The sequence below is a fragment of the Amphiura filiformis genome, chromosome 16 (genome assembly GCF_039555335.1).
Source record: "Amphiura filiformis chromosome 16, Afil_fr2py, whole genome shotgun sequence".
Lineage (NCBI taxonomy): Eukaryota > Metazoa > Echinodermata > Ophiuroidea > Amphilepidida > Amphiuridae > Amphiura > Amphiura filiformis.
The window spans coordinates 52908967-52923263 of NC_092643.1; the positions used below are offsets into that span (position 1 = coordinate 52908967).

Sequence of the window (14297 nt, forward strand, 5' to 3'; positions counted from 1 at the left end):
GTCTAGCCTCAATGAAAATAAACCAAGATATTAATTTCTATCACATTGCGACATCAATCTTGTCTAAATAATACAACCGGATTTTTTGGTGTTCTGGGTCAATATCATTCTCTTGAATATGGTCATTTAATACATTATTTATCTCCTGTTTCTGTGCCTGAAGGCAGTGAACAACTTATATATGCCCGTAAAGGAAGACTCGCAAAAAGTTTTTTCTTCTATATGTGACCCGGCAGCACAAACGAGCCGTAAATTCCCTAAATTGTATTATGGTGTTACGGTGTAAAATGTGTACGAAGGTCGTATTCATCGATAACTTAAGCTGGCCCGACATCTGTCTTATTTTGATAGTCCAAAACTAATCAATAATCCTATTGTTGAAGTGGATAATAAGCTTCTACCTTAGATGGCCGGCTATAGAACTTTTAATAGCTCTGGTCTTTGTTTGCTTTTGCTAAATCCTGTTCAAGTGGTGGGTTACCAGGCATTGTATTTTGTACAGGTATGCATAACCAACAATTAACAATGAGAGAACTTTCTTAAACCTCGTTGACTTGGGGATGATTTGAAATGACCGCCAATTATGACTGTTTGATATATATTGCCAGCAATGTGGAAAAAGAGACACATGTAAAAACGTAAAAGCTATAATTTTGTTGAAGGAGCAAAGTTTAACAAACCATAACCCCGCTTCTGGATATCGTTTGAAGTCAAATGATATACCATTTTAAAGTTTATGATGTTTATTTTTTAAACACAAAATAAAACAAAATTGACCGGGGAGGAATTTACGGCTCATTCGCCGTGGACGGTCACATATTATCTATATTTATCTTTGCTTCGTCCAATGTCGGTTCCATGTGAGTAAAAATATATCTATCTGAACATGTTAAATCATCAAATTATGAGAAAGTTCGTATTATATAGCTTGTAGATACGGTAAGGTGTCTTTTCTAAATAACGGAATGCAACGCAGTTTCGTAGTTTGCTCACAAACTTATTATATATCTTATACATCATTTTATCACTTATTGCATAAATACTAAAGGTATGTTTGTAGATCAACGAAACTTTAATTGTGGAGAAAGGGCATACATACAGTAAGCCACAGAATTAAGGTACCGGTTGTGTTTATCCCTGTATACATGGTATATCCTATACAAAGACCGATATGTTCAAATTAAAACAAGTAGTCAATACTTGCACTCTTTAGCTCTAATTTAAGACCTTTTGTTGAAATAAGTTGAGAGAATTAAAGAAACGGTGAACTAAAATCTAATGAAAAAGCGGAATTAAAAGTTGCACTTTTGTGTTCTGATCAATGAAAGCACGACGCTAGTTTTACCGTACTAATCAATGGAAGCGCAACGCTAGTTCCCTTGTTTGAGAACGATTTGTGTGCAAATCAATAGGGCATGCAATAGAGCAAACTGCAACTTTTAACTTTGAATATTACTGGGATTTTTAGATCGTCATGTCTTTATTTCTTGAACGATTTCGACAAATGAGGTCTTAAGGGATGGGTTTATATGTGTGTAAATGGAGGAGAAATGGGAGGATTTTGGCATGTTTGCTGTGATTGTTTGCCTAGCAATATTGATCACAAGTACACAATTGATGGTGCATATCAAGGACCAAACTCTATAGTTTTATATTTGAGCACGATCACTTCTGTAAGGTCATGGGAAATTATGTAAATCGGCTTTTATATTTGATGTTGCATATCGGCTCACGCACTTTATTTTTGTACCCAGTATTTCACAAAGTCCCTGTACTCTGATGACCCTATGACTTTTTGCTGGTATGTTGAGCACTTTAAACAATTAATTATAGTACTTACCTCCTACTTTAGGAACATGCGTATGTCTTAATGTATGTCGACCATGTCAACAACCCAGTGTAGTTTTACATGGTTGGAAAAGTCTATTTCCTTTCGCTATTTTGCCAATCATAATTCATAAATTGTCCAACTTTTTTGACTATTTATAGTTTTACAACTATTCCGCCAGCAAGGAAACACAAATTTATGTGTATCCAGTGCGTCCTTTACGTTTAAATAGTTCAGTTTATTGTCAAGTTGTGCCTCTATACGCCATATTTACGGAATTGATGATACGAGCTGATACGGAATTTTTGAACCCAAATTTCTTGAAATATACATTACCTTTTTAACTTCTCGCCACGAAATTGGATTCATAAGAAGGTCAAATTCAAGCCTTCCATTATGGCTGGTATCATCATCTCGATTGGTGTCTTGTGTTAGTATTATTCCATATTTTGCTGGTAGAAGTTCAATGAAACCCTCCATAATTCACGACTACTGTCACTTGTGTTATAAACTCGATGTGTTTACTATATTGTCGCTCGGGTCCGCGACTAATCGCAGGGACCAGTCTATCATTAGCTATTCTATACACTTTTCAATAGCCTTATTGTGATGTGTGGGAGTTTTAAAAGCCGAGCCATGAACAAAATATAATGCGAGCACCCGGGGGCATCAACTTTAGAGGTGACGGTATGTGCCTGTCAATATATGCCCCTCTTTTGAAGCCGACTATACCCGATGACCAGGCACCTTCAGTTTTCAAAATATTATACCCAATGACCCCTTTTTCATTTTTTTTGTACATAATTGACCCTTTTTTAATAAAAAACCCCAACGTTTTGTACTGATATGCGCCTACTTCGCGACGCTTGTACAAAATGTAGGCACATATACCCATCAATTCTAAAGTTGAGTGCCCTGGGACGAGCGCATACTGCGGGCCAATGAACAATGAGATAGTGGCTTTTCTGATATCACTTTGAGGAACTGTTGAAGTATAAATCAGCCAACGAGTAGGTGTGTCCAAATTGCACATCTTGAATTGAGACCAAGACATGCTGTTATTTCAATTGTTATATCGTTCCGGTTGGTTTATTACCTACCATTGCCTACGAGATGCAGTTCTAAGGTGACAGAGGGACAGGTCTGCAATTCGATTCCACAACCATTCATACCTTTCATCTGTTTTATTGTATTATCGTGCGAATTGCTCCGTGGTACCTTACGGGTACCTGAATTTTATTTGAATGAAGATGACTCTGTCATGCTCGACGTCATATTGCATAATTTCTATACAGTATATGCAATAAACCAACCAGAACAGTATAACAATTGAAATAATAGGCAGTTCTAAGATAGGTTAAGAAGAATATAACGTCATTCTGTATTATTATTCAAGGTTGTAACGTGTGTCTATGCTGTCATGTAGGCCTACCTGGCAACAGACACGCCCCGGTACAAACAGATGAAATTTGTAGAAAAGCGTGATTATGACAAAAACATTAAAAATGATACTTTGAGGTATTGTTTTTTAATTTTTGTATGGCAGATCATACATACACATGTGCTGAGGTCAAAAAGGTAAAAATTTTGTTTTTGACCCCTGACTCACCTGTCATTCCAAACAACCCCTTAAATTCGAGCTAAAAGATGCAGCTATTGGCTACTGGTTCCAATTATGACATATCTGTTTTTGTTTAGGATATTCAGGGGCTGAACATAACCGTAATTCGTTGGCTTACTGTATAGCCACACAGATTTAACATCATGATACTTGACCTTCACTCGTAGATTAGGTAGACACGCTAGCATAAGACATGTACGGAGTTAACAACAATAATATATAAAATAAAAGTCTTGGCACATTTAGGAAATCTATTAGATTATAGATTTAGATTTATTAGATTTATTATTATCTTTTCAATCATTACATAATACAATTCGTCGGTCGCAACACAGGCGTACGTGAAGGACAAAATACGTCTCCGAGCAAAACATTTTTGAAGGATATGCTACTAGTAACAGAGTCGATACTCCTCCACTGTTATTTCTCAGTGGCCCGATTCCATTTGAAATTGAAGTTTAAGGTTCAAACTATTATACTGTATCTTTAATAGTTAACAAGGAATAACTACATAGGATAATAGCTAGCTTTAAACCTATACGCCACTATGTGAAACGGAAAATTTGGAAAATCACTCTACGCCACTATGTGTTGCGACCGAAGAATTAATGAGTGATTTGCTCATGGCTATAACCAATTGGCGCGAAACACAGATTGAGTTATTTCAAGTAAACTCGAGTATTATCTTAAAAGCTGAATTTATACTCGATTGTTTTTACAGAAAAGCAAAGCGCAGGCATATGCTCAGTGTATAAAAACAAAGTGATTTTTTTACGCTGTGCATGCATGCAATGGGCGCATCCAGATATTTTTGGCTCACCCCCTAAAGAAGACATGGGAAAATCTTAATCTTTTTTAAGATCTGACCTCGTAAACAATGAGGTCAGATCATAGCCAGCAGTAGTGCATAGAGTATCATGCCTACGGATTTCATCACAGTCTTACCTTAGCACGCTGGTAAGCAGCGTTTGAGATGGTGTTAATCGATAGTCGATAACCGATAATCAATGATCAATCAGCTATGAATATTTAATTGGATTCTAAAAATAATGATCACGGACTCTCATGTTCAAATGTGTGTGTGTGGGTTTGGGGGTGGGGTATACCCCCTCGCATGTTGGTGCTCGCAATTGCTGAGGACGGCTTTTTACCCCTAAAGAAGACATGGGAAAACGCAAACTTATTGGGAATCCCATGTCTTCTTTAGGGTAGGTGCAGTTAATTTCTGGAATAGCCCCATTCGCGTTCCTGTAAAAGCGATTACATATAAATTCAGCTTTAGTCCCCAAGGTATTGAAACTCTAATTGCACGTTTCAATGGTTTAAAGTATTTTAGACATATTGGTTTCCCTTCTTTAAGAACCTTGTCGAATTCGCAAATATGACACTCCCTCAACCACCTGTGTTTAGGATATTCTCGCAAAATTGCAAATCGTGTGATTTTGTTTGGTAGGATTATGACCTGACATTGCTCGACCACGTCATTAGCGCTTATTATATCGCTTACTTTCAAGGGCATTATATTAGCTTACTTTCATTGTTAACTAATAATGCTGGATAAAATGGTTAGCAGCACATTTCTTAGGTTGATACCGGTCTCATTTTCAATAAAACAATTAACAATCGAAAAAAACCACGGTCGAGCGACTTTTAGCAACAAAAACTATATATATTATTCTGCACAACGGGAATACTAAAAGGGATATTTTCAAGGTCGAGCGACCTTTAAAAAAACCGGTCCAGCGACATTTAGCAACAAAAACAATATTATTCTGCACAACGGGAATACTTTGAGGTATATTTTCAACGTCGAGCGTCCTTTAACAAAAACGGTCGAGCGACATTTAGCAACAAAAACAATATTATTCTGCATAACGGGAATACTTTGAGGTATATTTTCAAGGTCGGGCGACCTTTAACAAAAAAGGTCGAACGACATTTAGCAACAAAAACAATATTATTCTACACAACGGGAATACTTTGAGGCATCGAAATAAGTTGAACTTTAAAAGGACCGGGTGTCTATCCATTTCAGAAAGCTGTTGCATTCCACGACCGATCTATTATTAAATTTATCAATAACAGAATATTCTGCTTACAAATCGAGGTACATTGCCGGTCATCCATCCTATGCGACTCTTTCGTCCTTTACCTCTATATGCATAATAATGTCTTGTTGATAGACAGCAAAGAAATGATCAACGAAGTGACATGAAATTTGATTCCGTTTAGGGCTTAATATCCTAATGTAATACTTACACGAGTTGATAGATGTGTTAATGCGAACATGAGATGTATATGCTTTGGGGAATCTGAAAGTTAAATACAGTTTTAGTTTCCTTCTCTTATAGTTCAATTATACAAAACCCGCAAAGGCATGGGATTTACCGAAAAGGTGAATAGCTTCATCTGATGTACTTCTAATTTATAACCAGGAACAATGGCTCGGTTCAAGTGTTTGTCAATATAAAACAAATATATAACGAAATGTTAGTAAATTATTTTGTTGTCTACAAAAGGTCCATGAAGCAAATCCGAGTCCCCAATATTTGACGAAATGGCGAATGGGGTGGCAGGAGCCATATTTGTCCAGTTGGCTATTTGGACCTTAAATCAAACCTTGTATCTCCTTTATAGAACCCATACTACTTATCTTGTGTTTCAGGTTTATTTGTGTTAATATTTGAAAGTACAAACACATGTTTCCCTCCTTCCCACCTTATCGCATCAAAGCACTGCTTATTATCAATTAAGTTTGGAACCGTACTTCTGGCGTAGAATTTGCTGTTCCTTGGCTTACGATCTTAAATGGGATGTGTACATATCGGATGTTGTTAAACGTGTCAGTGGGCGTTTATTTATGCTTACCACTCTCAAGCAGTTTGGTTTACCACTAGAAGACCTAAAAACCATCTAGGCTTCATTAGGCCGCTTGTTGAGTATGTCGTTCCGGCTTGGCATCCGGATCACTTGAGCGTATTCAAAAGAGAGCGTGCGAATCATGCTGGGTTGGTATAAGTATGTTTCGTACCAGGATCAATGCCAGTACTTGAACTCGGGCTTCTCCGTGATCAAATATGCCTGCAATTTCCAAACAAACTTTTAGCGACTCCTGAATTCCGCAATTGGTTGCCATGTTTGCGTGGAGAGAATGTCAGATTTGCGCAATGCCAATCTTCTCTCCGCTCCCAAAGAATATTCCAGTAAATTAATTTTTTGTTCCTTTTGCTTGTAGTAGATGTATATAACAATAATTATTGGTTGTTTCCATTATTTAATGACTGAGAGAGCGAGTGTGGAGTGAGGGTTGACTATTTTATTTTCTATTTAATTTATTTTATTCATCTGGCAATAACAACCAAATTGAAACAAAACGACAAATTGAGGTCCGCTGAGCTGCCAGGGAACACTGAAAGCACATAAGGGCACTGTTACCACAAGGCGCAGCGCTCCCTACTCAGCGCTGCTGTATTTGTATTTTCCTTTTCAAGTTGTATTTATGTATCATACAATTATTTTATCTGTGCAATGTATATTATTCGGCCGGTATAAATTGCAAACAACAGACAAGAATGTTTTTTGTAGTGAAAAGCAGATTTCATGGATAAACAAAACTTTACATTAACCCAATATTTGTGGAAGAAAGGCCCAACAAGGAAAGTTAGCTAAAGTTATACAATGGTCGCTAGCGATAAGTAATTTCAATCTGACTAATAATTGCCTCGTCTCCATTTGGAAAGGAAAATCAACGTCACTATAGAGGAAAAAGAACCAATGCTTGTTACATACATTCTAAAAAACAACACCCGAAATTAATTACCAATCACATGGAACGGTACATCTCATTGGCCAGAAATCATCCACCCTCTTCCAGCGATATAACTATAATAAAAAAAACTCGGCATTAGGTTAATGTTATAATATATTCATGATATTACTTCATCTCACACTTCATTCATGTCATGGAAAAGGGTAATAGGGCGGGTCATAAAATCTTAATAATTATTAACCTGATCATTATTGTTAAATGTCGCTGTCTAGGGACATCAAGAAGACACACTTTATTCACACTAATGGTATATTAACATTAGTGGCCCACTTTCAATGATATCAAACATTGCCAAAGGAGAAAGAACGACACTGCTTCTATATTTCGAACTGCATGACTCGTTTAATATTTACCACCCCATATCATTGTCATATGGCACTATGGAAATTGGGTTTTCTTTTCTGTGTCAGGCATACTATTGTGTTGAAAAAGAATTGAATGGTATATATTTGATAATGGTTTATTGTAATGACATATTTATAACCTGTCAGATGTCATTCCTGTTATAATGCAGTCATTGTGAGTTGATGTATGCTATCAGCACTTATGACTCCAGGGGCTAGCGCTTTAGTTTTTGACACGGCATTAGCAATGTAACTGTTAATGTTTGCAAGCTAGCGATATCTTGCAACTTGCATGCACACATGAAACATTGATGGCATAAGCAATGCGTTTGTTCACTTTTGTTACGATAGTGCTCTGTCAACTTGCAGGAGCGCCTTAGACTTTGATACGGCATTAAAGCGAGGTGACTGCCTGTTTTTTTTTACCAAACTTGTATTTCCAATTAACTTGCAGGCGCGCCTGAGACATTGATATGGCATACTGTTTACATTTGTTACCAACATGGTTCTTCCAATTGCAGGAGCGCCAATAAGTTACCAAAAGTGGTTACGTAGTGGTTCTTAGAATTGCAAGTCGGAAATTTAATTTCGTATGTCGCCAATCAGATCTTATCCCTATCAAAATAGAGAGATTTTAGTACCAAACATAAAATTGTATTTTTTTTTATGTCGGACATATCTAGGCATTAACAGCTGAAATCTAGGAATTAACGCTGACGAAACTTCGGCCAGGTACAAGTGACCTGGTGAACGAAGGGGGTCGCCGTAGATAGCTGGTCGGGGTAATTTTACAGGACAGGCAAGTAAAGCCGACAATCGGGCGTTACCCTGATCGGAACTGCCTGTAAACGAGGTCTTTATCATGGATCATCTGCCCCGCCATTACCAGTTGAACCACGGGCAGAGCGGAGATTATTATTTTAGTATTTCTTTCATTACAGCTATTTATTGTTCATATAATATCCTAAAGTCCTTTCCAATGCACGGCTGAAGAAAGGCAGCAAGCTGTGTTACAACTTTGCTTAAAAAGTTACCTTTTATCAGAGTCTTTGTTTCCAGTGAGGTAGCTTGCGACACCATCACGGTGTATTCATTCAGTGCCGTGTTTACAATCCTCCGGTCACAATCCCACATGACCATTTTGATCTTCTTGTTCAGGTGGCCATGTGACCGCACGATTGCAAACACTACGCATAATTCTCTGTCGTAGTGCACGTTAGAATATGATTGGTCATAGGTCAACTGGCTCATGCTTTCTTTGTTACGAACCAGTGATCGAAATGATCACAACACAAGCCTATGGCATATCAAAATTCGGAACAGGTGTATGAGCCCAGGCTTGAACCAGTAACTAACTTGCACTAAGACACCGTGTCGCAAGCTACCTCACTGCAAACCAAGACTCTGAAAAAGCTAAACTTTGTAGGCAAATGTCGAAAATACAGTCTAATATTGACATTTTGATACAAAGGTCAAAATATTCATCCCAGTTACATACACTTTTAGTAAATAGCATTTATTAATTCTATCTAGTTTACTTCGAGGACTAGTTTATTTCAAAAATGTCAATATTTAATCATTTACCATAACAGTTATATTATCTCGCGAATTAAAAAAACAAATCTAGATTGTGTGATATCAAAAGGACATTGCTCGTATTCAGAATGTAATTTGATGTGTCTGACGTACTCTTTGGTCCCACAAAAATACTGTGCAAAGATAGGTGACCAATTTCAATTAATGACATGGTCTACATGCTGCACGCTGCTGTGTTACAACTGTTCTGGTGATTTGGAGTCCCGTATGTAATGGAGTCCCTGCAGCATCTGATGAAATTACAAGGCTGTTTTATGCTTGGTGTAAAAGTACAACTCGCGAGATGCACTTCATCTAATTTATTCGCGTGCCCTATATAACTCATTGTGTGTTATCGCTGTATTTGCTCAAGGATATAATCTTTCGCCACGGTGGTTCGTTTGGTTTATGAAAAGAGGTTTGGCAAAGTAGCTACTTTAACCAATTTGAACCGGAAAAGTAACCCTGGTTTTCATTAAGCAACAAATGTTTGTCCAAATTTAGCAATTAGTTTTAAAAGAGCTCTTAATGCTTTTCCAATAGGAATGCCACTACTACTATTGTTTTTTTCCTTTCTTCTAGCATGTCTAGTGTTGGGATAAGTAAAAGCAAACCTTTGACATTGATCAATTTTATGTAAAATCTGTTGAGATTGTGGACATTTTTGTTTTCATTTAGCCCTTTTAAGGGGTCATCAATTTGATTCGGAAAGAATAAACGTTTCGGGTTTTCTGAGGCAGCAACTAGTTTGACTCAGCTTTAGTAAGTCAATGTCCAGTGATGACATTTAAATGGTGATAACACTTGGGAAGAGAGTTGTCACTTCAAAGATCTTATCTTTTTTCACCTCTATGTTGTAATCTTGATGGACGCATGAAACATCGGTCAAACAGTTACAGAGATATTATCAACTATTTGGCTCAATAAAGTGGCGTAATTAGGTTTTAGATTCTACGATAACTTCTTTACGAGTTTTAAAAGTCTAACCATTTAAATTTCCTTTACGGCTATTTTAATACTGCAATTTAAAGGCTAACAAGATTTATACAACAGGTTATGGGCCTCTTACAATATAAAAGTGGTTTATATGCTGGTTTATAAACGGTAGGTTTTTGGACACAATTGTCCATCAAATACATCAGTTCGAATCAGTTAAAACAAACAATTCAAGAGAAATAATGACATGCTCTTTTGTCCCACAATACTTGCAATGCGCTTGGTAGTAGTGTTTTTGACATCGTTGCTGTAAATTGTTATTATATAAATTATTTATATCAGTTATATCAATATATTATCTAATCTTTTAAAGATTATTTTGCAACGTTTACTTATCACTTTGATTGGCATGTGTCTGGGGAAAGCGTACTTGGTCCAAGTAAAATACTCTAATAAAAAGTAGTACAATTGGGTGAGATTTATCAGGCTAAACTAATTCATGATGTTTTTTTTGACCTAACCCACTAAGTTAACAAGGCCACCACTCACTCTAATTCGTAGCTGAATTACGTTGTTTGGTTTGGTTTGGTTTGGTTTGGTTTTGGCTGTTGATTTTGTTAGCTAAACTCTGACGTCAAACTATAAACATGGATATTCCTACCATAATAAAATATATATTTAGACCTTGAAATGAGTTCGACAAGAAGGAATTGAAAGCAGTTTGATGAATTCAAGTTCCTTTCCTTTCGTCGAAAGAGTATGAAGAGACATCCATATATTGATTGTATGTTGATTGCATTTTTGCATTTATGATTATGCCATGCATGCGTGATTTTTGATCTATGTACGGAATTGTCACCGTGACTTTTTTCTGCCTTTTTCTTAAAAGTCAAACAAGCAACAGGTCTATTTTATTAGAACAAGACAAATTGAAGAAGAAGAAATGTTTTATAACTAGTGTTACTGCTAAACTGTAGCAATATGTAAGCAGAGACTGATTAGGGTAATACCACTATCACAACGTACTGAAACAATATTTGAAGGCATTCCTGTCCTCCGAACGTGAATCTCAAGCTTCACCAAAATTCAGCTTAATTAAAATTGATACTTTAATGACCGAAATGAAATCTGAATAAAATGTATTAAAATAAGGATGCCATTTCGCAAAGAAGTCGTATAGCTAATAATGTAGTAAATTGAAGCCTGTCGATCTATACCTTTTCCAATTGGGCACATCTTCTTATCGCTAGTGTTCGCTGAAATGCTGACGTACACACGCACACGATCAAAGACTCGCGATAGATGCCCGCGCGAAGCAGCTGCCTTAACGGGTGACGTCACTGCCGCATCAGAGGATTTGTATCTAATTTTCAATAATGGTTGCCGTATGTCAGCAACGGCGAACAGCTATGTCATATTGACCTTTTTCAGCAGTGGCGTAGCCAGGATTTTAATGTTGGGTAAAGCCAAAGTTGTGTCTGCATTTGTCAATTTGTTGTCCTTTTTTTTAGAACATGTCATGACGCTTTATTCTTTCTCGTCCCCATTGTATCCCTCATCATGTATAAAACATATAGACGGAATGTTGCGTCTGACTCTTTTCCATCACACGAAATGTGCTGTACTGCGCAGGTCAGCTACCAATTACGTATATCATATCTGCCGGCGACTCTAGTTCTATTGATTTCATGTTCCTTGCACTTTCAACCACTGTGCACCGTAAATCAAACCGTAATTTAAAGGAAGTTGGTTAAATACAGGAAATATCATGCTGTTTTTACTCGGTGCACTGGTGGATGTAAGTTGATAACTGCATAAACAACAGTTTCCCGACAAGAAATTGTCTTTACATACTACAAACCCCGGACTTCACCAATATTAGAGAATGACGGAGAAAAAAGTTTGCAAAAATCGTCGTGTACTCAATTTGATTTCAGACCACGTTTTTGATCTTTATAGATAGCTTAAGTTGACCTGACTAAAAGTACTAACTGTCAATAAAATAAGAAAGTATGAAAGCCGCGAGTTCCGTAATGAAAAAAATCTTTCTTATCTTTGTTATGTAATATGCAAACTGGCTAAATGCTAAACATGATCAACATTTTGACACACTTACTTAATACAACACAGTTGACAACGATTTGTTTTTATCAGACTTCAAAATAGATTGAGCCAAAAATGATTTAGCTTGTAGAAGATTTTCTAAGTATTTCCCCGCGCACTCAAATCTCTGAGTTTCGGCGACGGAAGTACCCCTCCACTCCAGTACTGCCCCCTGTCACAACAAAGTTTGAAACTTACACCAGACGTCCGTTTGTTCGACAATCTACTTGATTGACCCTTTAAACACAACCATATCCCTACCCCAATATACTTTTTGCCTCGCCTTAGGTGCGTAGGACAATGTGTCCCATTGCTCACTGCCGACGGATCTTCATTCATTCTGTGTTATTCGGAATTACAACATAATTCGAACAACCCTCACTCCTCCAGATGGTTTGTGAGAGGTGCCCCTTGTGCTGCGGTGCCTAACCCCACTGAATAGTAGGCACACAGGCTGTTGGGTTCTGTTGAATGGTGAAGATCCAGTTATGAGGCTCTGCCTCCAAGCCTAGACATTGGGAAAAATTAGAACCCATGCGCAGGCGTGTTCAGGGAGATATGCCACCTATATGCCACTGGTTGTCAGTTCTGTCATTGGTAGTAGGCGGTGGCTACGTGTTGGTCTGTCCCTTTGAATATATCTCCGATCTCATTGAACTAGTGCTACATTAATATCCCAAAATCCTTATATATGGTGGTTTTTGGAGGTGCTCTCTCTTTTGTCGTCCCCAATGAGTCTGGTTTTATTGATAGAGTTTAAACCTATACACACAACTAAAATTGTTCACTTACGTGAGCTTTCGACACGACGACTCTGTGTCTTTTTCAAACTGATGTTGATTGAGTTATTGATCTGGGGTGTCACATGACGAGCTGACGATGTCATGTGACAGAACAGGTGCATAGACCGGAGGTAGCTGGTGGCGGCCTTTGTCCTTGTTGAGTGAACTGGGGTGGCGTCTGATGTTGATGGCTTCCCTTACACCACGGTTAAACCAGTTGGAATCCTGATCCAGCACTTTAACATCCTTCCACGCGATGGTGTGTTTCGCGGCTTGAGCGTGTTGAGCGACCGGCGAGGAGGCATTGCTCTTGCGTTTATGTTCCGTCAGCCTGGTGCTAAGCGTGCGTTCAGATTCACCAACATATGCAGCGGGGCAATTTTCACATGAAATGTGATAAACAGTTCCGGAGCGTTGCTCAGTTGCGGTCTTGTCATTGGGAGCGACCAGGTTCTGACGGACGGAGTTAACCGGCTTGTAGTGTGTGCGAATGCCCTTGGCTTGAAATAGGCGAGCAACAGTCTCGGAGACCCCCTGTATGTAGGGGATCACCACACTACCTTTGGCCGGTGGTCTGTTTTGATACTTAGCTTTCTGTGTGTCCTTTTCTTTGTTGTCACTGACAGTGAAAACCCATGGCTCGTAACCACACTGGTGGAGACACTGTTTGATGTGGTTCAACTCATGCTGTATATCTTCATCGCGGGTAATGATCGTGTTGGCTCGTGTTGAGTCTGGGTTTGTTGAACTCAGGAGGGATAAGGTTGACGTCGACCTCATTGTTTGACAAAGCAACGGTGTGGTTTGTGATTCATCACTATGAAAAAACACGACGAATGCTAGCATTGAGATGTATAAAAAAAGTTTGGCTCCTTGCCATTAACTGAAAGCAAATCAACTTATGTGACTAAAGGTTCGACTGGTTTTGCTTTTTTTTATGTTCCTTAACAACGTATATTATAAAACCGAGGAACTTTTTACAGCTACCATGCGTGATTTTAATTCGGAAAATATATATAGTGTTGTTTTTATTCTGTGCACTGATGTATATAAATTGATTTGAAGTTACTCGGTAAACAAATCGCTTCCCGACAAGAAACTGTGTTTACACACTTAAACCAATGTACGGATTTACTGCGGAGTTTACGTAGAGAAGTAAGCGGCAAGTCCATAACTTCAAACCAATGTTAGCGAGTGAATGACGCGGGGTATGACGTTAGAGAAATGTGTAATGTGTTCTACCACGGAGAACAAATTATCTCATTGAATTCAGAGTATG

At 37.9% G+C, this 14297-nt stretch overlaps 1 protein-coding gene across 1 annotated transcript; it reads right to left on the minus strand.

The window, feature by feature from the left end:
- Positions 1–13081: 13081 nt before the first annotated feature.
- On the minus strand, positions 13082–13798 carry LOC140172738 (uncharacterized). Its single transcript, XM_072195869.1, has one exon. It carries the CDS (start codon positions 13796–13798, stop codon positions 13082–13084), a length of 717 nt encoding a protein of 238 aa, XP_072051970.1.
- Between the last annotated feature and the right edge of the window lie 499 nt (positions 13799–14297).

What these genes read in the sequence shown, in the direction of transcription:
- LOC140172738 (XM_072195869.1), bottom strand. Translation starts at nt 13,798, where the DNA reads ATGAGGTCGACGTCAACCTTATCCCTCCTGAGTTCAACAAACCCAGAC.